The 18,983-nt window shown below is 46.3% G+C and overlaps 1 protein-coding gene across 1 annotated transcript in view; it reads right to left on the bottom strand.

The window, feature by feature from the left end:
- Positions 1–18,983, bottom strand: part of NSMCE2 (NSE2 SUMO ligase component of SMC5/6 complex) — a 181,305-nt gene that overhangs the window by 86,020 nt on the left and 76,302 nt on the right. The window contains exon 4 of the mRNA XM_083144835.1: positions 11,247–11,400. Coding sequence (XP_083000961.1) covers positions 11,247–11,400 — 154 coding nt within the window. The remainder of the gene's footprint in view (positions 1–11,246; positions 11,401–18,983) is intronic.

Here is an 18,983-nt window from a genome sequence, read left to right as displayed (position 1 = left end):
ACCTTAACCCTCTAGTAAGTGTTCTGGAACCCAATGTCACCACTCTAAGAAGTTTTCGTCCAAATCCACCCGGCGGAAAGCTCAGGACAGGCTCTATGGGTCACAGTTCTGCCAAGAGGGGACCCTAACATATAATCTGTCCAGGACCCATCTGGACCACCTCACATTGGCTTCATCCCAATCAGTGCAGGGATGTGGAAGCAAAACCTTACAAACAGACTAATGAATGTTATACATAAGACATTCTGACCCCTATGTACTAAACTCTGAAAAGCCCCATAGATAGCTATGCCAATGTAACTTACTGATGGAAACACTACTCTATATACACTGTGCAACAGCCAGGGCAGCTGAAAGGGGGTGTGGCCAACAAGTGGGGGCACGGCCAATGGTAAGGGGCGTTGTCATGACCATGTCAAAATAAAATTGCAGGGGGTGTGGGCTGTGTGCCGGGGGACAGGCTGCCGCCGCCTCTCTCCCCCACTGGGCTGGGGAGAGAGGCTTTGCTGCTGCGGCAGCCTTTCCTCTCTCTCTGCAGCTGGGGAAGGGGGCGTGGGGCAAGGGCTCCTCGATCAGACCTGGGTCCGGGTAATAAGTACCCGGTCCCCCCTCCCTCGACAGCACTGGCTACAGCACTATTCTGGCAGCATAAGCCAAAAGTTAATCCTCTAAAGGTTCAAAGGAATCTATGATCATTATTAGTTCATTATCTTTATCGTCAAAATTAACGATGGAGTCTCCCATGTCGGCAATGAATAGAGCCGACTGCCTGACATCTGCGTCTACTTAGCGTGACTCTAGTAATGGTACCAGAGGTCGGTATGGCATTGTTAGAACTATCCAATAGCTGCCTCTGTCCCATTTGTAGCAGTTATTCTAGAATTTGAAAATCTTACACAACAAAACCTGTCGTGCTGTTTATGTGGTGTAATGTTACATCTGCGTTGGTACATTGTCAGGATGATGAATGAGGCTTTTGTTACCGCTCTCTAGGTCTTTCCCTCTGCTCCTCCTGTCCTGGAAATGTACACAGACGCTTCCACCTGTATGTGGTATTACGCAGAAGAGGGTGTATGCCGCCAATACGAAAACTTTAGGTGCTTTATCGCCTTGTTACTCTTGAGCCCATAGGGACTAGCGTTGTCACCCAGGCTCTGGTGTGTTGTGGTAGTATGGTGTTTACACCGAATGCTGCTGATCTATGGCGAATGGATATATTCAGAGAAACCTAGATTCAGAGAAACCTAGGTCACCTTCAGTGACCAGACCACCCAAGCAAAACACAAGTGATAACAATCACATGTATTTGTACAAAAACAAATGCCAGGTGTTACTAGGCCCAGCGTTTGCACCCGATGAATACATGCACTCTTCTCAGACTTTGCTGATGAGCGATAGCACAGAACCAACTTTCATGGGAATGAAGTACATACATCCAGCAAAAAAGAAGTGTCCTCCAGTGAGTTCAGAGGTTCTCAATTAATAATTGTCCTCATGATGTCACCAGTGAAGTCACAGATTCTTAGTGAAAAAACCTGCTGTGCTCTCATGATGTCACAGGTTATTGGTGAAAAAAAACCAGCTGTACTCTCATGATGTCACAGGTTATTGGTGAAAAAAAACCAGCTGTACTCTCATGATGTCACAGGTTCTTAGTGAATAAAAATCCGCTGTACTCTCATGATGTCACAGGCTCTTAGTGAATAAAAATCCGCTGTACTCTCATGATGTCACAGGTTCTTACTGAATAAAACCCTGCTGTACTCTCATGATGTCACAGGTTCTTAGTGAATAAAAATGCGCTATACTCTCATGATGTCACAGGTTCTTAGTGAATAAAAATCCGCTGTACTCTCATGATGTCACAGGTTCTTACTGAATAAAACCCTGCTGTACTCTCATGATGTCACAGGTTCTTAGTGAATAAAAATGCGCTATACTCTCATGATGTCACAGGTTCTTAGTGAATAAAAATGCGCTGTACTCTCATGAGGTCACAGGTTCTTAGCAAAAAAAAACAAAAAACACTGCACTCATGACGACACTGGTTCTTAGTGAATAAAAACACTGCACTCATGTCATCAGTGATGTCATTGTTTCTTCGTGAATAAAAATGCTATACGGTCATGATGTCACAGGTTCTTAGTGGAAAAACCCAGCTGTACTCTGATGATGTCACAGGTTCTTAGTGAATAAAAATCTGCTGAACTCATGACGACACTGGTTCTTAGTGAGCTGTACTCTCTTTATGTCTTCACCAGTGATGTCATTGGTTCTAAAAACACTGTACTGTCATGAGGTCACCAACTATTTCACAGGTTCTTACCACAGAGATAAATCATACTAAGTGCGCTGATGTCACAGGGTTTAGTTAATCATTGGCTGCATTCTCATTATGGATCGGAGTTGCACACACAGCTGAATTCTAACGTTGCACTTGTTATATCTAAGCATGGGGTAAATGTAAGCACCAAAGATAACAATGCCTGATAGTCTCATGTATGAGGCAGTGGGTAGTGTACTAATCAGGAAGTGCAAATAGGCGCAACAGAATTCAGTTCGCAATCCGTCTGCAATAAGATTGCGGATAAATTGGCTGCTTTCTCATGAAGTCACTAATAAACATGACTGTACACCAATAGGGAATCGTGTACGCTGGGATATAGTCTTACAGGTTACAGCAAGGTACTAATCAAAGATACAGGTAAGCTACTAATAGTTTAGGACAGCAGGTCACAGACTTTCCACTGCCCAATATGAAGAGATGGGCAGCAACTACAATAGTGACATCTACAGGGTAAAAGGCAGAACTGCGCGGCATAAAGCAAATCCATACAAAGGAACAGTGCACACCAGGACGATGGTGCTCGTGAGCGGGTCGTCACAGGAACGTACGACCCGCTCACGAGCTGACGGCCGCGCCGCGAAAAAATGCCGCTGATGTGATTGCGATCCGATCACGAACCCCACCCACTGCAATGGTCGGTTCTGAGATCCTACCTGCAGCAGGTAGGATCACAAATGCTCTACCCCACCCGCAGTCCCTATCTGCTCCTAAATCCAATCTCTGTCTTCCCAGCTCCCCCTCCACGTATGCAGCAAGTTTGAGACAGATCAGTGGCAAACGCAGGATTTCTAGAGGAGGGTTTCCAAATGCAGTACACAAATTATCAGTCTGTGGACCATTGTAAAAAGAGATGGAGTGTGGGGGAGCGCTAGAGGAACATAATACCGACCCTGGACATTAATGTACACACTGGTCTTTTTATACACTGGATGCTGTATGGAATACAGTAATAATATTTATCACTATATATGTCTAACTATATTATGGGCTGTATTAAACTTTTAAATAATATAAATAAGTTGTCAGGAAAAAGGTTAAACCTACCATCATTAATAAATACACAAACATAATAGAACCAGTACTGCACTTTCAAAGCTCACATTCTCCCACTTCATGGTAAGGCTCCTGTCTCTTCTTCCTGGTAGCTACTCTCTGGCCAAGTGCTGCTCTGTCCCTTACACTGCATGATGTTGTGGCAGCTCTAGTAATCCTATAATATTCCATTGCTATTGTCATAATTTGAACAACTTTCCAAGAGGATGGTGGTTTCTGTGCAACCGGAAACCCCGCCTGCGTTTCCCTGCAAAACTGCTCTCACTTTCTGTTGTGGCATCATTTAGCACACAAAGGAGTAATGTGGTCCATTGAGTGGCCTCCAGTGGTCACTGGGGGTACTTCACCTCATAGACATGACCAGTAGCTAGCCCACTGGCTCAACCTGGCAAGTAATCGCACCCACATCAGATTATCATAAGACGTTTCATGCTGCAGAAGGGTCAGACCGGGGACAGAAAATAGGAACTCTGCCCCTGTATTTAGCAAGAAATAACTTAATCATAACTACATTGTTCCATTTCATTCTCTGAGCGTGGATCAAAGGATCGATAGACAAGAAATAAAAAAGTAAATAGGTCCATCATGTATTGTCAACAGGCAGAAGGTTGACATGGGAAAAGGGTTGATATGTCATAAGTCGACATAGACAACCGTTTGACAAGCAATGGAAAAGGTCAACACGTGAAAAGATCGAAATGAGTTTTCATGGTTTTGGTGTCAATGACGACACAGACCTCGAATTAGTTTAGTGAGTACCCTAGCACGACGAGTGAACCTTTGGGCCATGTGACGCGCTCCACCCGGCACACTTTGCTGTTCCCAATCAGAGTCTATATGGATCGAAAACAATAAAAAAATCAAAAGAAAAATTGTGAAAACCGCACGTCACTATGAAGACTATAAACTAGTATGCTGTGATCTGAGAGGCTGTTTTCAGCCAATGAAATGGCTGGGCACCCGCATCACTGTCAGACACATGCTCCATTCTCAGCGCATATTACAGCACCTTCTGATTGTCCCACTTGGCGTCTATTACCCTGCTGACTCTGTCAGCACAATGAGTAGCGGGTGGTGGTAAGTGCAGATGAACGCGTCGGATGGGTTAGTGAGTCGCCTCCGCACTCCTCAGACTGCGCACTAACCTCTCACAGATCTCTCCATTGTTGATGAGTGGCATGATAATGACATGCACCGCGCAGTCACGACAACTGACATGGAAAAGGGATTTCTGTGAGAAATGCGTGCGTTCTATTTATAGTGTGTATTTATCACCTAATTGCTGAACATCATATGCTTCCTTCTCGGCATGTTCCTTGTACATTTCCGAGGGTTTAAAAATTTTTTGAAACCTCTCAGGAAGAAAATAAAACCTTGTCCCCGAGTTGTGTCATTAACAGAGCAGGTCCATGGTCCAGCAACGGGGTCCAGAGACATTAGCTGCAGTTTCCTGGTTCCTATTGATTATCAGCATTGAGGGGGGGACACTTAGATTTTTGTCCTAGGCACCTTAAGCCTCCATACACACAAAGGGGCTTCTGAGTGATATCTTCCACAATAATGTAAAGTGTGTACGCTCAATATCGTTACTGATGTGCCCTCCCGCGCATCGTTAGTGAGGATTGCGGTCTGCAGAACATGCAGGTCAATTTGGACATACAGCCAAACGACCTGCATGCTTAGCGGGTCCCAGTGACGTCACTGAATCGCACGGATATATGCAGACCGGACCAGTGCTAGAAGCACCACAGCAGACAGCGACACCCCAGGCAGGGAAGAGGTACTGCACACATTATGAAAGATGCAGAGTGCTAGAATGAACACTAATATCAAAGCACAAATCAGTTATTTAAAAAAAACACGGAACAGAATTCGGATTTGACTATAATCTACAATCTGTTCCCTCACGTTCCCTCTTGCTATCTAGGATTCCATTAAAGGCAGTCTGCCTATCCCAATATCCCACCCATGTTACTCCTCTACGACGCCATGCTCCATTTCCTTCATAGGCTAGTAAAGGTTTTTATTCAGCATGGGTGGCCCTTGTTATTAGCCGTGTTCATCGTTTACTGGTAGGAAGTGGTCTGGCCACCGGTGCTGATCTGCTAGAGAGACACCAGTTACCACGTTCTTTGCTGCAATACTGAATACCACTCCTGCGTTCTTCATGGGTCTCAATGGTAGATGGACCTGTTCTACCTGGAAGATGTAAAGTATTGGGCATATATTGCCAGGACAGCTAGATGTCGCCCAAGTGTACAGTCCATACTAGGTGGTACTTTGTGCTAGACTGTGTTCAAAATGATGCAGGCATCTGGAATCTGTGGTTACATGCGCAGAACGGACCTTGTTCACTCGCCTGATCTTCCCTTTTGCCAGATCAACATGCAGCGGCGTTGAGGGGGTGGGGAGGTGCATTTCCAGAAATGGGGGTGTAATGGCCCCATGTTTTATGGAAGGGGAGAGCCAAGGGCGTTAACTCGCAAACATCCCGGCCTTACGTCGGTCAGCTGTGACTTACTTTGCGCCATCTCCATGGAAAATCACCAGTGAGATTCTGGGTTACATCGTTGGTTACAGTGCTGGAATCTCAGCTGCATGTTGGAGGCATTTCTGCTACTGAGATGTCTCCTGCATGGGAGAAGTTCCCTCGCGCTAATTTGGTTGTTTCCCCTTTATATTCTGGTTTTACACTGTGATATCACTGACACACACGGCAATGTGCACTATGTATTCGGATCTGAGGTCAGGGACTTTCCTTGCTTAGCTGTAATGAGCAAGATTAGCCCCAAATATGTTATTATTTATATTGGATGTGTCTGCAAATACCTAACCGGCCTGTATACCTGCTGGGATTTCTCAGTCTGTGTCCGAGAGACAGAGATTCCCTTGTTGCTGTATTCCCTCAGCTGAGTCTGATGCTGGGAGCAGCTGTTTGTATAGTACCTGTACATCTCATACTATCAGATGCAGATAGCATGTCCAATGTCTGCTGGCAGTAACTTAGTGGGCTTGGTTCTGGTTGATCCAGTGTCTAGGTCGACACAAGCTAATAGTTGACACAGGAAGAGGTCAACATGAGTTTTTCATTATTTTTATTTAAACCAACTTGTTCTTATTTCTCCTCCATGTCAGAAATAGATGATGTCGACAGACATCAACAAGATGGAGGGAAAAACACATTTTGATTTTTTATCTGTGTCAACCTTTTCCATGTCAACCTTTTGTCAATGGTGGCCTATGGCATTTCGACCATTTTGACGCATCAACCTTTTTCCGGTTGACCAACAGTGGTCGACTTATTTACTGTTGACGTAGACACTGTCGACCTAAATGTTGCACACCCTTGTGGGCTGTGCACAACATGCTGCCACGGTATTTATTTTCAGGGGGAACCAATGGCCCCATGGAGCGTTAATATGCTGATCCGGGGACTGATGCACAGTTTGTAGCAAAACGGGCAGAAATGACTCAAAAAATAAGTGCTCTCTGAAACATTACAGAGCACAATGGTGCATCACCATTGTGCTCTGGAATTTTTCATTTATCATGGATCGCATTTACAACGCGATCTGGGTGGAATATTACCGCCCAAGATCGCATTGTAAAATGATCTTATCACAGGGATGTATCACCCCAGACACGCAGGGAAAGGGCTCTGAAAGGTGCAATGTGCTGAGTCGGGTGGTCTGTGCATGAGTGCTTAGAGCGGCCCCCCACCCCCGCCAACCCCACTGACCGCACTGCCCCGGCAGCAGTGTGGTGTGTAGCTTCTCGGCTGCAATGGGCTACTGCAGTCTCAGAATGGTGGTAGCCTTGGGATAAATGTGCTGTTCCCAGATGTTGATACATCGGGCAGCATTGCACCCCCCATAGAAAACTATGGGTGATGCACCCGGTGGCGGTACCGGAGGGATCGGAGATTCCTGCTAATAAACAAAACCAGGAAACCTGACAATTTTCCAGTGATGCATTCGGTCTACAGAGAAATCAAAGGTCTCCCAAGTATTGCAACACCCAGTACACTGTAACTGCTGTGCAAGCCATTAAACCTTCACATGAAACAGACACCGTCCTAAACCATTAAACAGGTTAGATGAACAAAAGGCACCACGTAAACTTTCCAAAGCAAAGGAAGCAACGTAGTCCCCATGTAACATACAGTATAATGTATACTGACAGACCAGTTGCATCCTGGTTCATACACTTTGACCACAGAAGCAAAAATATGGAAACACTACAGGCCTGATTCAGTGCAGTACGCAATCTTGTCAGTCTGCGCACACACCGATGGTGAGAGATCTCGGCAGGCGCAGGATCAGTATTGCGCACAGGCAGGTCTCCTGTAAAGGTGCCCATACACTGAGCCACCAATTTGGGCCGATTCCAACGAATCGGGGCGTGAGGTCGGTCCCATGCGCATCAGACCTGAGCCGGTCGTTGGACCTGCTGGCCGTCCGACCTGGGACATCCCTCCCCGTGCGGCGGTGGGTCGGCAGCACGGTCCGGCCAGTTGGAGGTGGCGGCGGGCAGCTCGTAGTGTTGGGCAGCGGGGTCTGTCAGAGCAGCGGAGGCGGCTGGGAGCTTGTAGCATCATTTTGCCTGGCGGCAGGGCGAGATGCAGCTGCTAAATATTTTGAAATGACTGGCCAGACGTTGATTGCAATCAGATGGGAGGCCGCTGATTAGCTGAGAGAATTCTCTCAGCCAATCAGTGTCCGGGCCAATCATTTCAAAATATTCAGCAGCCACATACCAACTCAACACCCAGCAAAATGTGGCTACAAGCTCCCAGTAGCGGCTGCCCGCCACCACGAGCTGCCTGCCCCCCGCAGCCACCACCACCAGCTGGCCGGACCCCGCTGCCCACCCCCCCGCCGCAGCAGCTCACCGGGGGTATTACATGCAATAAATCACATTGCATGTGATTATTGCATGTAAAAATGGCACATTAAGATCGCATGTTAGCCTCTCAGGGGGCTGTCGGGGGGCTCCAGGAAAACTGCTCCGACTTGTCCTTAGGACAAACCAGCCCAGTGTATGGGGGCCTTCAGATTGCTTGCAGCGTCATAAATCACTTGCAGTGCACGCGTCACAAAACAGGGGAGTGTCGCCTCTGTTTCATATGCAACGCCTGGCCCCAGCAGCATGAAAACCCCGGCTGTCCCGCATAACCCGGAGAGTAATCTGATGCTGCTTCCGTGGATGCAGCAGCGGGACAGAGAACCCGGCAGGAGACATCTATTTGCACAAGATGGCTCCTGCGGCATAACATTAACTGTCGAAGTCTCTGAATCAGCCCTATGAGCTAAATTTCTATTCCACAGTGGTGTCCTCCCCTCTGTCTGTCCTCCAGGACTCCAAAGATAAGTGTAAATGTGGAATTAGTCAAAATAGGTGTGAAAATATGGCAAGCAAACTTTGTTATTCATCATAATGACCTGTAATCTTACCTTATAGAGGTAATATAATCATTTTTTTTACACAAAATTATTTATTTGAATTTATATAACAAATGTGGGCGAAGCTGGCGTTTTTAGCACATACGTTCCACAACATTGTATGGCTCCCCCACAGAACTAAGCACCCAATTTACCAGAACAATTCTAATAATCTCCACAATCTAACAGAGCAAAACAGAGGTGTTCAGCATCATTTCTAGCCAAAATTATATGGGTCCACCAAACAACTTCCCAGTGGGTCCGTACCCCCAAGGTTCAAGACCAGGGCATGGTGGGACCCTGGCAAGTCAGCACAGAACAGTTTACACATCCGCTTGCAAGCATTGGTCTGTGCGGGTGCTTGCGGGTGGATGTACAGTATAAGCGTATACATCCGCTCAGTGTAGTGAGGTGATCCTACTTATGATGTGGCTCATCTGTACAAAGATTTGATAGACTGCATGCTTTGTGCTTAACAGGTTATAAATATCAGGTAAAAAAAAAAACTGTTAAGAACATGTTAAAGCCATTCCGGGTTCCCTGACCACAGCGTGGTACAGGGAGGGAGAAGGGTCATCTATAGAATTCCTTTATTCGTCTCACAATGGAGAAATTTACACGGTTCAAAATTACAGATAAGAGTAAAATAGTATAATAACGCCACACATGATACGAAGTCCAAACAATATACATCTAGGATCTAGGTGCCCACACACTAGAACGATTTTTTTGCCGATGGCCGATATATCGTACGATGTTTACCGATAAATCGGCCGATATCTGTCCGATGCGTGCTCCCGTGGATCTTTTGCTAAATCTTCTGATCTTACGTGCTGCAGGAAAGATCAGAAGATTTAACAAAAGATCCATAGGAACGCACATGGGATCTTAAGAAAAACCTTTGGTAAAGATGTGCGCTTGCCTGAAATCTTTTGTCCAGGACTAATTTATGTGCACATCTTAAGATCACAGATCTTTCTAGTGTGTGGGCACCTAAGAACATGCAGGTCTCCTACAGACCATGACAGTTGTACATTCTAATCGCAGCAGGAAGAAAAGACCTGCGGTATCTCTCCGTTGAGCATCGAGGGTGAAGCAACCTATCACTGAAAGAGCTGCACAGATCAGTCACAATATTCTGGAGTGGTTTTGATGCATTATCCAATAAGGATGTTCTCTTGCTGATCATTCTCCTCTCACCCACAACCTCTACAGAATCCAAAGGCATTCCTAGGACAGAACTGGCCTTCTTTACCAGTCTGTTTAGTCTCTTATTGTCGGCTGTGGAAACACTGCTGCCCCAGCAGACCACTCCGTAGAATATGGCCGATGCCACTACACAGTTGAAGAAGGTCTTCAGGAGCGCTCCCTGCACTCCAAAGGACCTCAGTCTCCTCAGCAGATAAAGTCTACTCTGCCCCTTCCTGTACAGAGCAGCAGAATTATCAGACCAGTCCAGTTTATTGTTAAGGTGAAAACCCAGATACTTGTAAGTTCTTACGATCTCAATATCCATTTCCTAAATCCTCACTGGTGTTGGGGGAGTATACTGACGTTTCCTGAAACCAACTACCAACTCCCTAGTCTTTCTCATATTAAGCTGAAGATGGTTCCCCTGACACCAAATAGCAAAGTTCTGCACAAGTTCTCTGTACTCCCCATCGTCCCCATCTACGATAAGGCCCACAACAGCAGGGTCATCAGAGAACTTCTGCAGATGACACAGGTTGATGTATTATATGTGAAATCCGCAGTACAGAAGGTAAAGAGAAATGGTGCCAAAACCGTTCCCTGCGGCGCCCCTGTACTACAGATAGAGTCTGTAGGATTCAATGCCGCTCGCCGCGGCCGGTGAGGGGGTTAAACAGTGAGGATTGCAGAAAACCAGCGATCCTCGCTGTTTAACCCCCACGCCGGCCGCTCGCCCTATTCAACGTTCCGGGGGAATCCTCGCCGTCATAGGTTGGGGAAGATTCCCCCAAACAGCGAGACCCGCAGCGAACCCACAGTATTTAGCCGCGAGTCTCACTGCTTCTGCAGCCGCATACGCCGATTCCCCCCCTCGCCCAAAAAACGGAGCGAGGGGAAATTGGCGTATGAGGGGGTGAGTTGAATACTGACAGGGCGAGCGGTGACAGCGAGCAGGAAGCCCCGCTCGCCCACATCATTGAATAGACCCCATAGTATCGGACTGGCACTCCCTGGTCCTCACATACTGTGGGTGGTTAGTAAGGTAATCCAGGTGATTATCCTCCCCAGAATCAACCAGCTTTTCCCCCAGAAGAATGGTGTTAAAAGCACTGGAGAAGTCTAAGGGGACTGGAGAGACCATACAAGCACAACGCAAGGCTTAATGCACTAAACAACACAATAACCAGCAGAAACCATAACTAATGTTTCCTTACTTTGTGCTCTCAGGTCTCTTAGCTGCTCTTTCAACTGGACGTACTTATCGGCCTTCCTCAGGGCCTCATCGGTGTTCTCGCCCTGAAGTGTGGCATAACGCTCCAGAACAAGTTCTTTTAAATCTGGGATCTCGTCCGGAGGATCACGTTTTAGCTGCAGAGAGAAAGAGGTGAAAGAACACACAAATTATTCCATAGGAATCCTTGAGCGTATGACATTACCATCGGATTTTGGAACCAGATTGACTGCCATAAAATGGATGATTGTGTCACACACACACACACACACACACACACACACACACAATACAATTCTGATTGACAAAACGCTTTGCAGTCTACATGCTGTGTAGGATAGCTGGACTTTATCACAGCTACAAGCTTTAATCAACTTTGTCCTGTTTGCGTTACAAATCACAAGTTTATTAGCGGATTTGTCAATCACAGAAATCATAAAAAAAAAAAAAAAGCCAAATTAACAACGAAACCAAACACCCTGATTGAATGACAGCTTTAATTTAAAAGGCACTTAATCCCAAACAAAAAAGAATGATCTAATATGAAAAGAGAGGAGGTATAAAGCAATGTCTTCCCGCTCCCGATGAGTGAGGTCACTGGTCATGTGACAGCCATTTGCGCTTTTGTAAATCCAATCTTTTTCCATACAGCTGCCTCTATATTTATTACTCATAGGAATAGGTTTAAATGTAACAAAATCAGGTTTTTGTATTAACAAACTTTCAGACGAAGGGCATATGTATGATTATTAGGACTACATTTTATTTATAAGGCGCCACAAGAGGTTAGCAGCGCTGTACACATTATAACAATACAGGGGACACAGAACTAAAGAGAACAGTAACTGTGGGGTAGATGTACGAAGCAGTGATAAGGGAGGAGAAGAGAGCCAGAGGAGAAGTGGTCAATGGCAACCAATCAGCACTGAAGTAACATCTCTAATTTGCATAATATAAAATTATACAGTGCAGCTGATTGGTTGCCATGGGCCACTCCTCCTCTGGCTCACAAAAACCACTGTGCAGCGGAGATGTAGGGAAGCAGAGGAGTTGTCGGCATACTACCAGAGGCAGGTCGCTCTTAGCGCTGTATGATTACAAGTGAGAGGAGATGCAGGTATAGACAGTCGCTGAAATTGAAGAGGGCTAATGAGAACCAAAGGAAGTTACAATTCGAGTTACCGGAGTTGCAGGATGCTGGTGGAACTTGGAACCCGCTCTTCTGGTGAACACTGAGGCTATAACATATGAACCCAGTATTATGGTAACCGATACAATTAGTGTAGCTGATTAATGTGCTCAGAACTAGCGACATCACTGTGGCACAAGGAACCTCATACCTCAGGGCTGTCAGACGCTCTTATTCAAACAATATTTGCTGAACCCACAGCATGGTTTTCTACACTGGACATACAAGTCTGCTTTAAGACACTGGTTCAAAAGCGCCGTCCTCGAGGCACCCAAAAGTGCAGGATTTAGAGCTATCCCCGCTTGTGCACAGATGGCACAGTCACCTGTACCTAAACATGAACATACTTAACACCTGGACTGCTGGGGTGCCTTGAGGACCGCACACCACTGCTTTAAGAGAAGGATAGTGGACTCTAAAAACCCAACATGCTCATAGGTGGGGAAAATCCCATGTGCCTGGTGTGGTTGATGCAAGCACACTAGGTTGGGCTTTTCCTGACATGGTCACATCTGACATCGTGCCCCTGTGTAGTCGTATTGGAGAAAAGCACCACATACTGTAAGAAATTGTTATTATTGTGTATGACAAATGGGAGTACTTGTCCAATAGGCAAGCCACCCCTATCCCTATTCCCATACTCAGTGTACTTGGATACTGGAATTTGAGCAGACAATTGTGTGGTACCTAGTAGCCTTTTTTCAGGCTTGGCAAACATCACGTATACAATACAGGGAACGCAGCCAACGTACACAAATGCCTATCGTGACCTGTTTACACTGCATTCCTTAATGACTCTTTCATCACCTCCACAACGATTTTTTGGTGTTTACAAAGAGAAAGAAAGCTGCCAGGTACTTTCACGGCTGTCATCCCAACGGTAAGAGGACTGATCCAAGGTGTGAGCCTATGTCACAATTATACGCAGCATGTGACCCCCCCCCCCCCCATTATTTAATATTACCTTAGCTTTGTCACGCCGGGTGGGTGTAGGTTCAGAACAAGCAACAAGATACCTGCAATTTACTAAACTGGAATGGGCTAAAACAGCAGAAACCAAACTAACAAATCCTAAATAACAATAGGCATGGTGACTTACTGGAGATTACCATCACATTAAATGAATGGCCCATTTGCTAGGGAGACTCAGCAAAGCCTATCTGCAAGGGCGGTAATGCTACTGCAACACTGTCCAGGCGAGTTACCAGGATAACTGCAGCTATCAGCCAAAATATACATATAGGGAAGTAAATGAGGGGGGGGGGGGGGGGGGGTTACTATGGTGGGCAGTACAGATGGTGTAATGGTTAGCATTACTGCCTCTCAACACTGAGGTCATAGGCTCAATTCCCACCATGTGCGGAGTTTGTATATTCTCCCCGTGCTTGTGTGGGTTTCCTCCGGGTACTACCATTACATGTGGTAGGGAATATACACTGCTCAAAAATAAAGAGAACACTTAAACAACACAATGTAACTCCAAGTCAATCACACTTCTGTGAAATCAAACTGTCCACTTAGGAAGCAACACTGATTGACAATCAGTTCCGCATGCTGTTGTGAGAATGGAATAGACAACAGGTGGAAATTATAGGCAATTAGCGAGACACCCCCAATAAAGGAGTTGTTCTCCAGGTGGTGACCACAGACCACTTCTCAGCTCCAATGCTTTCTGGCTGATGTTTTGGTCACTTTTGAAAACTGGCGGTGCTTTCACTCTAGTGGTAGCATGAGACGGAGTCTACAACCCACACCAGTGGCTCAGGTAGTGCAGCGGATTCAGTATGAAATCCCGGCGGACGGGATCCCGGTGTTCAAAATCCTGACGCCGGAATCCCGACCGCCGAAATCCCAACAAGGGGGGGGATGTGGATCGTCCCCCATTGCGGGCTCGCTGCGCTCGCCGTCGTCGGGATTCTGAACGCCGGGATCCCGACCGCCGGGATTTTAACTGCATCCCAGTGCAGCTCATCCAGGATGGCACATCAATGCGAGCTGTGGCAAGAAGGTTTGCTGTGTCTGTCAGCGTAGTGTCCAGAGCATGGAGGCACTACCAGGAGAAAGGCCAGTACATCAGGAGATGCGTAGGAGGCATTAGGAGGGCAACAACCCAGCAGCAGGACCGCTACCTCTGCCTTTGTGCAAGGAGGAACAGGAGGAGCACTGCCAGAGCCCTGCAAAATGACCTAAAGCAGGCCACAAATGTGCATGTGTCTACTCAAACGGTCAGAAACAGACTCCATGAGGGTGGTAATGAGGGCCCAAAGTCCACAGGTGGTGGTTGTGCTTATAGCCCAACACCATGCAGGAAGTTTGGCGTTTGCCAGAGAACACCAAGATTGGCAAATTTCCCACTGGCGCCCTGTGCTCTTCACAGATGAAAGCAGGTTCACACAGAGCACGTGACAGATGTGACAGAGGGCCTTATTTTGGTTCATTCTTTCTGACAAAATCCTTCTTAGATGGGCAAAACCATGTGCACTGCAGGTGGGGCAGATGTAACATGTGCAGAGAGAATTAGATTTGGGTGTGGTTTTACTTCAAAGTGAGATCTATATTGCAGTGTAAAAATAAAGCAGTCAGTATTTTCCCTGCACAGAAACAAAATTACTCACCTAAATCTAATTCTCTCTGCACATGTTACATCTGCCCCCCCTGCAGTGCACATGGTTTTGTCCATCTAAGAAGGATTTTGTCAGAAAGAATGAACCAAAATAAGGCCCAGAGTCTGGAGACACCAAGGAGAATGTTCTGCTGCCTGCAACATCCTAAAGCATGACCGGTTTGGCAGTGGGTCAGTAATAGTGTGGGGTGGCATTTCTTTGGGGGGCCCCACAGCCCTCCATGTGCTTGCCAGAGGTAGCCTGACTGACTTTAGAACAGGGATTGGCAAAAGGCAGCCTCTCATGTCTTCACTTGCATCCCCATCAGTTCCCTCCTGTAGCTATGGGGCAGATGTATGAAACAGTAATAAGGCAGGAGAAGTGAGCCAGAGGAGAAGTGGCCCATGGCAACCAATCAGCACTAAAAAAAATTATACAGAGCAGCTGATTGGTTGCCATGGGCCACTTCTACTCCCTTATCACCGATTAATACATCTACCCCTGTGTGTTTGTTATTCCTTATAAGGTCTGATAAAATTATTACACAAGGTAGAGTCCTCTTCATCAATGAATTTATTTAACTTGCTACTGAATCTAAGGAACACGTGCCTTCTCCCTTTGGAATGTTACAGCGCTGCAAAGTACAGACCCTGGAGTGTATCAAATTGGCTATCGCTCTTGAAGAAGGTTTGATACATCTCCCAGAAAAGAATGGACTGTCCCACAGGGGAAATTCCAGGTGGGCATCACACGCTCTTGTAGGGATCAATAACTCAGTGGACTAAAATCTTGAAGAACTTTGATTCTTAATTTGTTTCTTTGGAAACTACACCAAGATTGCCCTTCCAGCCAATCAAAATAGGTGGTCCTGACACAGTACCACCTACTCCTTTATAAAGGGGCCCTGGTTCTCTGAGAGTCCCCTCTAATTGTTGGCTAAGTCCACCTGCGGTGGTTGGTCACATTCTCTCATTCTCACAAGCTTGGGCCCCTACCCCTGCATACCATGGTGGGCCCCGCGTGCCCCAGTCTCCCCCATTAGACTGTTCTGGACTGAGAATACAGGAATGCATATTTCTGTCTATCTAAGCATTGCCTGCCCTGAGCCATTATCATTTCTTATTTCAGCTTTGAGACAGGTGGGTGGAACACAGCTTAACCGCTGTGTAAACCAGCAACGCGATCACATTACCAGCCGTGCCGACCAAGTCTGCAGACTGAACTAGTGGTAAAGTAAACATCTGCTAGTGTTTTTTTTATTGCATAATTGTATAAACTGAACTCTACAGCTGTAGTTACACTAACAAATCATTTGGAGACAGAAATTCCACAGGGAATTTTCAGAGAAAAAACAAAAAGTAAAAAAAAGGTATAATTCCGAGAGAGTTGAGCTGGGTGTCAAACACGGAGAGCTGGAATATGTTTTCTATAAGAGAGACATATGTATAACAGGAGTCTATAACTCTGCAGTCACAACAGCAGCTGGTTCAGTGCTGGGCGGAGAGGAAGGATCAGGTGTTGGCGAGATACTGATGGACAGACTGATGAATTACACAAGGAAGGATCAGTCTTTTTCAACCACTGTGCCGTGGTACACTAGTGGGCCTTGAGCTGTTCTCGAGTGTGTCACCAGATCTAGGGATGTCCGCCAATTTACAGCCACCACCGCCAGTTTAACGCATATTCGCTGGTCTTTTGTTTTCCTGTGAGGGCCATTGTATTTTATTTTTGTTACCTGTGAGGACCAATGTGATTGTTGTTTTTTCATATGGGAGTCAATAGGTTTATTTTTTCCTGTGGGGCACAATGTATTTTCCCAGTGGGGATCGGTTGGTGAGCCTTGGCAATTTTAAAATCTTGTTTGGTGTGCCACGAGTTGAAAAAAAGGTTGAAAATCACTGCTTTAGATAATGTCCAACTGCTGTAGATGTGCTAGAAGGATCAGCAACACTACAGCCAATTATACTGTGGTAGTGTGGGGTGCCAATATGCCAGTGCCGGCTGTCAGGAGGGGACCCCGCTCCTCCTGCAGAGAGACGATCAATGGCACCACAATGTGACGTGTATACAGATGTTATATCTATACTACCTATATAGACAGTCAATAGGTCAAAGCCATATGGTCAGAGAAGCCTTCACAAATGGCTTGGGGTCCAACCCAGGTATTTGCAAATATAAGTAACCAAGATCTCTGAATTCTACTACCATGTGACTTTTAAATCTATCGCTCAGTATTTTTTTCTTATTCGGTATTACCTCTCCCTTTCATGCACCTGAGTGATATCACTAAACAGATTGAGCGTCTGCCAGTATGTATTACAGAAATATCGTCCAGATGAACGTTGATTTATAGGAACAATCTGGGTGTCTGTCTCTGAGCTGCACAGTAATGCATTACAGATCCCTGGGAAACGAGGAACTCACAAGAACATTGGTCCAGGATTATGTAAGGCTACAGCAGACTTTTTTTTGGAACTCTCTTCTAATTGCTGCGGGCTATAAACGAATTGTCTGTTATTTATGATGTACAGTTATCTTGTTTATAATTGGAGAAGGAATCCTATAGTTCTATAAACTACTGTGACGTAAGCCCCAGCTACCAATCGGGTGACAGCAATTTCTCACTTAACTGATGGGATGTTACAAGTTGAGGCAAGTTTGGAAGCATTTTATTAAAAGGGCGCAATGGACCTGGTTAGTTTGTTTTAGTGCAAACACTACTTATGTCCTATGCGTGATTATTTACAGATAAACCTTTAAAGAGAACGTATCAAGCACTCGCCCATTTCAAAAGGATCACACTCATTGGATCCAGGTTTCTGTGATGTCATATGATGACCAGTTGGAAACTTCCATAAGGCTACAGCAGTGGTTCCCAACCTCAGTCCTCAAGTTCATGTTTTCCAGGTCTCCTCACATAGGACCTTATTCAGCAATGTGCATGCGCTGGGTGTGTGCGCCCACGGGCAGGGGGGTCGTGGGGCTGGCCCATTAGCATATGGGAATGCCCAGCATATCATGGGCGTTCTCATGCTAATGCGGCCGTGACGGAGATGCAGGGGGGGTGGCCAGCGGACAGCACTGGATGTCAGCTGCCCGCCCCCTTCCTCCTGAACCTGCACTCATATGTAAGGTTCCTAAGTAGAACCTTACATATGCGTGCACCTTCCACATCTTTTAGTGGTCGGCGACCATCGAAAGATGTGGGAGGTGCCCACTGACATGTGAATGGATGTTGATATGAACGTATGCGCCCTCTGGCCCGGAGTACCGCCATCCGCAAGGCGGGATCTGGTTGACTCGCAAGGATGCCAATTCTCATCCGAGCAAATTAAACCAGCATAACCCCAATAATCACAAGAGAAATAATTAGCTCCAACTGTGGATCTTTTAAAAAATGCCAGTGCGTAATGCGTGCACCTGCCAGGTCGCTTGGAGAACAGGAGCTGCTGAGAGTCCTACAGCTTCTCCACTGGCCTCACTGCTTCATACATCAACCCCATTGTTCTACATTTTATCATCGAGCACTTTGGAGGTGATTCTGTAAGGCTAGGTAAGCAGCAAAAACCGTTGGCTACAGAGTGCTGAAACGCAGCCGTGCCAAATGCCCACCATCAGATCCCCTCAGTACCATGCGATCTTGCATGCCTCCGCTAGCAGAATAAATCATTCAGTGGTTGCTGCCCATCGAATGATTTCTGCCTTCGGAAATAAAAGTCAGTTTAAGCTAAATTTGCCCCGTTCCGTATGGAAGTGAAGCAGGTCCTTTATGTGAGCAGCAGCAGCAGCAGGATACACACAACAGCGGGTTCCTCTATACCTATGGGGAGCATAACACCACCACAGAGCCGCTTCTTACACAGCAGCAGGTTACAGCTGTGGAAAGTACATGGGCCCCACCGTGTGGAAGGGACTTCCCTTCTCTGTA

The sequence above is a fragment of the Crinia signifera genome, chromosome 5, assembly GCF_055691185.1.
Source record: "Crinia signifera chromosome 5, ASM5569118v1, whole genome shotgun sequence".
Lineage (NCBI taxonomy): Eukaryota > Metazoa > Chordata > Amphibia > Anura > Myobatrachidae > Crinia > Crinia signifera.
The sequence above is the reverse complement of the archived record's forward strand: the minus strand, read 5'-3'. Positions and strand labels throughout refer to the sequence as shown.